The sequence below is a fragment of the Sphaeramia orbicularis genome, chromosome 3, assembly GCF_902148855.1.
Source record: "Sphaeramia orbicularis chromosome 3, fSphaOr1.1, whole genome shotgun sequence".
Taxonomy (NCBI): domain Eukaryota; kingdom Metazoa; phylum Chordata; class Actinopteri; order Kurtiformes; family Apogonidae; genus Sphaeramia; species Sphaeramia orbicularis.
Window position 1 is genome coordinate 1,035,832 of NC_043959.1, and position 7,481 is coordinate 1,043,312.

At 38.1% G+C, this 7,481-nt stretch overlaps 1 protein-coding gene across 1 annotated transcript in view; it reads left to right on the forward strand.

Annotated features, from left to right (window-relative positions):
* The first annotated feature begins 459 nt into the window (after positions 1 to 459).
* LOC115412567 (leucine zipper protein 2-like) overlaps positions 460 to 7,481 on the forward strand; it is a 471,651-nt gene continuing 464,629 nt past the window's right edge. Inside the window, 1 exon segment of the mRNA XM_030125144.1 lies at positions 460 to 728. Coding sequence (XP_029981004.1) covers positions 667 to 728 — 62 coding nt within the window. The 5' untranslated portion in view covers positions 460 to 666.

The following is a 7,481-nucleotide window of genomic DNA, read 5'->3' on the forward strand; positions in this document are numbered from 1 at the left end:
TTTCAGTTTTCAGCTGCTCTGCACAGACTGAGCAGCTTTACGTCAGTTTTGCACCTTCATAACTTTTCCTCTCAGTTGATTGCAGCGTTGACCCAGGCTGTCCCTGTTTCCTCTAAATGATTTGTGCTGTATCTCTATTAGACTGCAGATATAGTAAACAGACATGGGGGGTGGAGGAGGAGGAGGGTGTGTGTGTGTGTGTGTGTGTGTGGGGGGGGGGGGGGGGGGCGCATGAATGGAGAGGTGTATTGTTGGAGGAAAAAAACTGAGCCCAAACAATGGCCTGAAAATCCTCTCACCAATGGCTGAAGCTGCTCGGGCGCTGACATCATATCACTCCCACATCTCCTGTCTTGATGTTTAGCCCCACCCGCTCCTTTTCCATTAGAGTCGGTCTGAGTCCCGGTGTTATTTAAAGCCATCCTCCCTCCTCTCTCTCTCCTCCTCTCTCTCTCTCTCTCTCCACTGTGTTGCATCTGTCTGCCTCGCTGCTGCTGCTGCTGCTGCTGCTTGTGTGTCGGAGTGTGTGTATGTGTGTGTATATGTGTGTGTGTGCTGTGTAAAAACCCAGTCGAGCCGGTGGCAGAGCTACAGAGACACGGGGGAAGGAAGGAAGGAAAAAGCATCTGAGAAAAGGCAGAAGGAAAGCGGGAGTGGGAGACAGCGATGAAGCCCATCCAGGCTCTGTGCTTGCTGCTGCTCTGTCCGGCTCTGAGCCTCCACAGCAGGTATGTGAGCACACACAGGCTGGTGGCAGGTCCACTGGACTGGACTGGATTTTTGTGTCTCATTTTCACCCTTGGCTGAGGGTGCAGGTTCAAAGACACATCTTAGAATATTAAGGTCTTCCCAAATAGTGAGTCCTTCCTTCATTGTGGGGCTGGGGGGGCTGTGTGAGCTAAACATGTTAGTTTAGGACAGACTTAAAGCAGGAAGGCTGAGCTTATCTGTTCAACTGGCCGCTTATCTTTGTCCGTTGTGGCTCAGAGACACTTGTCCTTTTGTGGTGCTTCGTTCGGTGAATGCGATGCCTCCTGAATAGTGTGTGTTCGGGGAGAGAGGGGGTGGTGGTGGTGGTAAGGGGAGGGGGGGGGGGGGGGGCTGCTTTTTGGGACTTTTGCTGATCAGGGAGGGAGCAAGTTGAAGTCAACTGAAAGAAAGAAAGAAAGAAAGAAAGAAAGAAAGACAGGACACTTGTGTTGCAGTGTGTGGAGGAATTAAAAAGAAAGGAGAGGAAAAGAAGAGCAGGTGGATGGGTTTTTCTCCAGGAACCTCTGTGAAATATGGGCTGTTTTTTTTTTTTTAAGACGAAGCCAGAAGAATGAAGAAGACAAGGATGGACGGGGGTGGGGGTGGGGGAGAAGGGGAGAGTTTTGATGATTAATTAAATCATTGCTAAAATCCTCCTTCTTCTCCTGTGCCAGTCTGACACCACAGTCTTAATGAGCCGGAGCCTTTACCACAGCAGACATCACACACTGAACACATGCTTTAGAAAACTTACCTCTCCTTTTCTTCTGCTCTCTGCCAAAAACATTTCAGTGTCTTTTCATGTTTTTCTCGGTGAATGATTGGAACGCAGTTGTGTCTCAGGAACGTGTGCCGGCAGACACACTGCTGTCTTTTATGGGAGTATTTGTTGTTGATATAAAGTCCAGAGGTGCTGATGGTGCAGTGCCACATGGACCAGTGGATTATCTGGAGTCTGTGGACTTCCAGCAGATGGAGATCTGCAGACAAAGAAGTCAAGGTTATTACACATGTCCGGCATATTTATTATATGGATTTGTGATTTCTAAATGCACTTTAACAGATGTATATTTAAACCAAATTTTGCTTCTTTTTTTTTTTTTTTTTTTTTTTTTTTTTTTTTTGGTATGTCGGTCTGTTTTGCTCTGGTCCACACTGCAAACAAGTATTTTGACTTTTGTCTTATTCTTGGATTTAGTTTTGTCTGAACCCTATAAACATCATGATGTATGAGTCATGTAACTAGAGCCTACACTGTAAAAAATGACTGTAGAATGAACACCAAAAAGTTGTAAAATTGCAACATAAAAAAAAAAAAAACTGTAAGTGACAATACAATGCAAAGTTCTTTATTTGAAAAAAAAAAAAAAAATGTGTTAACGATTGAATCAAATATAGCTGTAGTTTTTACTGGAAGAGTATGTGAACAAAACCAGATTTATATGTAGAAATGATGGATTTCTATGGTTTTTAGAAAATAAAACTCTAAATTACAAAAAAGTTTTGTGATGCCGTTTAAATTGCAAAGACCATAATGTTGAAATAACGGCATATTTGGCTTTTTTAAAATATTTTGGGATAAAAAAAAGGATAAAAAAATAAACATTCAGCAATGTACCATTTTAAATTAGTAAATGAATGGGTTGGTAGAGTTGGTAGAGCGGCTCGTCCAATAACCAAAGGGTTGGTGGTTCCAATCCTGGCTCTGACTGTCCATATGTCCAAGTGTCCATGGAAGACACTGAACCCTAAACTGGTCCCAGCTGGACCTGGTGGATCTGGAAAGAGCTGTGGACACCATGGAGGAGGAGAAAATGAGCTAAAGAAGTGCAGAACATTTACCATTTAAATCCACTGTTAAATCGACATGTTTAAAATGTTAAATCTACATGTTTAAACTGTTAAATCTACATGTTTAAACTGTTCAATCGACATGTTTAAAATGTTAAATCTACATGTTTAAAATGTTAAATCTACATGTTTAAAATGTTAAATCTACATGTTTAAAATGTTCAATCGACATGTTTAAACTGTTCACTCTACATGTTACTCCATAAATATGTTTTAAATGTGTTTTTTACAGTATTGTTCTGGTTTTAACACTCAGGCACCAGTTTTGATGCTCCTCTACAGCCAAAAAAACAAACATCTTATTTTTCCTATTTCCTTTAATTTCGGTTTTGCATAAACATATTTTTGAGCCATTGGAAGGTAAACGCAGCTCATAAAGCTGTTACTTTGGTTGGATTTGTTGAAATCATTGGCTCTGATGGGTCTGTTTATAAATGTTGTGTGCCGTGATAAGCCTCGGAGGTGATCTTTAAGGTGCTAATTGGAACTATTACGTAGTAATTTGGCAGGTCAGCACAAACTGTATGTTGCCTTCAGGGGCAAATGTCATGAAAAGTAATTACCGGAGCATACACACATACAAATAAACAGTGTTTTACTAGTTTGTTAATGAAGTTAACATAAAAAAAGGAAGGTTCAGGTGGTTAAAGACAAGTGGAGATGAGGCAGACAAGGCAGCTTCAGCGCCGACCTCCTAAACCTTTCACAAATAGGAAAAAAAAAACTGTTCTAAGCAAGAAAATCCATGATTGACCCATAGGCAGAACATTTCCAACAAGTTACTGTCACAGCACAATCGATGCAAAGAAAAAAAAATCTGTTATGAGACATATGTAAATGTAAAGAATGTAATTAATGGATGATTTTTTTTTTTTTTCAGACAGTTTAAATAAATGTTTAAAAAAAACTGCCAGTACAAGTGATTTGATCTCGAGTTTGTTTTACATGACAAAGGTTTGTAATGAGCTGTGTTTAGTTTACTGTTAAAGCTGTTTGCAGAACCTGAAACAGAGGTTTCAGCTGCACTCAGACCAGTTCAAATCTGAAGTTTGACATATGATTAAAACAATGTTCTTGTCTTTTTTTTCCTACATACTCATATATACAGTATTATAACACAAGTAAAATAAACAGTCATGTAATTCATATAACATAGTATTAAGTGCTGTAAAATGATTTCATCAATTTTTACTGTAGGTATAAATACTTAGAAAAAAGTGATAGATCAGCCAAAAATGAAATGATCTTTACTAAATGCATGTCTTTTACATTTGGAACTTCTGGTTTAATAGTGCATATTTTTGAAATGCTTTCATTCATATTAACGTCATAAACATCATTTTCCAGTACTGTCTTATTTTTAAGTGTTTGCAGGGTCCAGTATGTAGACGACAGTTTACCAAAATGAAGAGATAATTGCCAGGTCATTGTTGTTGTGCTGATAAAGACATTACCAAACATTTGTTTAGTTAAGGCTTGAATGTGATGCATCAGTGATAAAAGGGTCCAGAATGGGCCCAGACCTCTGACTGCAGCATGTGAGCAGGTGGCACACTTGGCTGACTTGCATTTGTCTCCATTTTCTAAATAATACACCATCAGTGGACGTTGGACGACAGCTTAGTCAGATTTTCTCTGTTGTGTTTTGATGTAAAGCCTTGGTACCGTGGTTCTGCTGAGCCAGGTAAAGTTGGCATTGATGCATTCGCATGATGCTCTTGAAATAGGTTCTGCTTTTGCTCATAGTCGAGTAAACACAATCCACAGCACAGAATCCAAACCTCTGCTCAGGTCCGGTTCTGTTTCTACAAAGTCCAATTATCAAATGTACTCAGTGGCAAGATTCTAATACTTTTGGATTTTTCATTCTGGTTTAATTTTATTTAGTTTTGACTTTTTTTTTTCTCTAATTCCGTTAGTTTGAATTCATTTTTAGAGCAGGTTTGATAGTTTTTATTAGTTTTCATTATTTTCTAAATGCTTAGTTTTAGTTTTTTTTCAATATCTTTTATCTTTGCTGTTGTATTCAAATAAATCCCAGACAGGACTCTGCTGCTTTCTCCCAACTTTAGTCTCCATGTTTCCAGGTAGATCAGGGCTGTCAAACATGCGGCCTGGAGCTGTGGAACTCATGTTAGTGTGGGTTCCACATCCAGACCAATCTGATCTACAGTCCAATAAGAACAGCAGAAGAACCCACACAGAAGAACCACTGCAGATTCACTACTGGGTTTGATGGGAAAAATAATATTATATTATGTCTGTAAATAATGACAACTGCAAATGTTTGTCTTTGTTTTAGTGCAAAAAATCACATTAAATGATGAAAATCTTTCCATTTCCAAACTCTCCTGTACCAATAAAATGTGACTAACCTGAACAAATGTGTCCAACCTGAAATGTCTGTATTAAATTCAGTCCAGTTTGAACTCTGTTCTTCCTGTTCCTCAGTGTTTAGTGTCTTTGGAGATCTGATCCAGAATGCACATGGACTAATGAGAAGTGGAGGAAGAAGACTGAGAAAATTACACTGATTTATCTGAAGAAATGTCTGTTTTTTCAGGTTATTCACATCTTTTTTTTGTTTGATAGGTTTATAACAGTAAGTATTTTCATAATTTAATGGGTTTTTTTTGCGCTAAAACAAAGACAAAAATGTGGAGTTGTCATTATTTATAGGTTCTTCTGTTATTATTTGACTGGTTTGGTCCACTGCAGACCAAACTGGGCTGAATGTGGAACCTGAAAGAACATGAGTTTGAGAGCTCTGAGGTAGAGTGGGGACCAGAAGACGACTCTAAACCACAAGTGACGAGAAGTGACGGACCGTTAAGTGTTGTACGTGAAGGAAATAAATCGATTTCATATCAGTCCGACACTGACAAAGATGAAAACAAAGGGAATTTTATCCATATTTTGTACACATTTTAGTCAGTTTTGTAAACACACAATACATTTTCAGTTGGTTATTGTTTTTTCTTTTAATTATAGTTTTTATTTATTTCAGTTGATGAAATTTTTTTACAATTCTAGTTTTCATCATTTCGTTAGTTTTCGTTAACGATAATAACCTCGATATGCACAAGCCACGGCCTCTTGTAATCCAATATCATCTATGGAATACACTGTACAAACACTAGACTGGACAAAATCTACCCTGGATTTAGCGATAACTGCAATAGATGTCATCAGCCTCTAGCCAACCATACAGCATACACATGTGTTTGGTCATGCACCAAACTAACAATGTTTTGGTGTCAAATTTTTAATATACTTTCAATAGTTTTCGTTACTGATAATAATAACCTCGTTCGGTGGCCATCGTAAAAACAGGCACGACAAACAGAAGGGTCTTACAGCACAGAGTCTGCTTTGGTTATGGCTGGAACTCAAAGGCTCATGGGAGCTGATTGGTTCCTCAAACACCTGTCATATTTTTGCTTTATTCAGAGGGTCACGGGCCCAAGCGATGATGATCATTTGTGACATCCTCATTTTTTGTTGTAATAGTGTAGCATCGAGGAGACTGGCTGCAACCAGCGTCGGCAGCAGGAAAATGAATTGTGACTTAAGCTGTCGACTCTATGTATTGCTCTGCCTCTCTTTGCTTGAATCACTATCATCACATCAGTGGTGCGTGGAGAGAAACCATTTCATATGGTAACTGCAGCCTCCATTGTGTAACCTGATATAGTCACCTTAGGTAAGAAGAATGAAGGAAATCGGAACCTTTCAGTTTTAATCCAAAATGCCAGCGCTCGGCCTCTGTGCACAGTTCTGTTTTTATGCTGTAAAAGTTAAGAGTCAGCTGCACATTTAGACTGCATTAGTTTCATTATGGAAATGCATTCTTCTACATTTAAAAGAGACTCGTTTCTTTTTTTTTTTCCTTTCAATTAACAGTTTTTCAGTGTAAGTTCTTAAAATGTTTCTATGTCTGTGGCTGTATGAGACGAGGACTGGGTTCAGGGTCTTTGGTTTCTTGGTGAGAGGAGACAAATGCACATATATGAACAGTGTTAGGAAAGAGGTTAGAGCAGGGCTGTCAAACTCATGTCAGTTCAGTTCCACATTCAGCCTGATATGATCTGCAGTGGGCTGGACCAGTCAAATAATAGAAATAATAGGATTAGAACTTCTGAGTGAAAAAAGGACAATTCCATAATGAAAATGTTTACATCTACGAATTGTACTCGAACATAACATGAACAAATACACTAAAACCAAAAGTTAAGGATATTTCATTTTTTGGGGTAATTTTTTGTTGTTGTCATTTTTACCATTTGTAAATAAAACTATGGTCATTAAAAAAATGTGTTTCAATTCAATTCACACACAAAAAACTAAGAAGTGCTGTGCAAGCATCCCAACTGAAAAAAAAATAGCCCAAAAATTAAAAATATCCTTAACTTTTTGTTTATAGTGTATGAACAACCTGGAAATTCCTCACAAAAATAAATACAATGTTAACAATATTACGTCTTAGTTTATCATTTATACATGTGAATCACAACTGACAGATCACAGTGGATCTACAAATACACAAAACATTGAATAACAGGGAGAATATGAATAAAATTCCACATACTTCTCTGAATACGTTTCAGATATTCACATTTTTTTATGAAAGGCTAGTCTGTAAATGTAAATATTCTCGTGTAATGTAACTTTTTTTTACACTAAAACAAAGAGAAAAATTGGCAGTTTTGAGAATTTACAGCTTATTCTGATAGTATTTTACCAGTCTGATCATTTTTAGACTGAAATGACCTAAAATGATTTGAACATCCTTGATTGTTCATATCTTCAGTGTAATTTTTGCATTTCACAAATTCATGCCCAGGGCCGGACCAGACCCTTTGAAGGGCCGGATTTGGGCC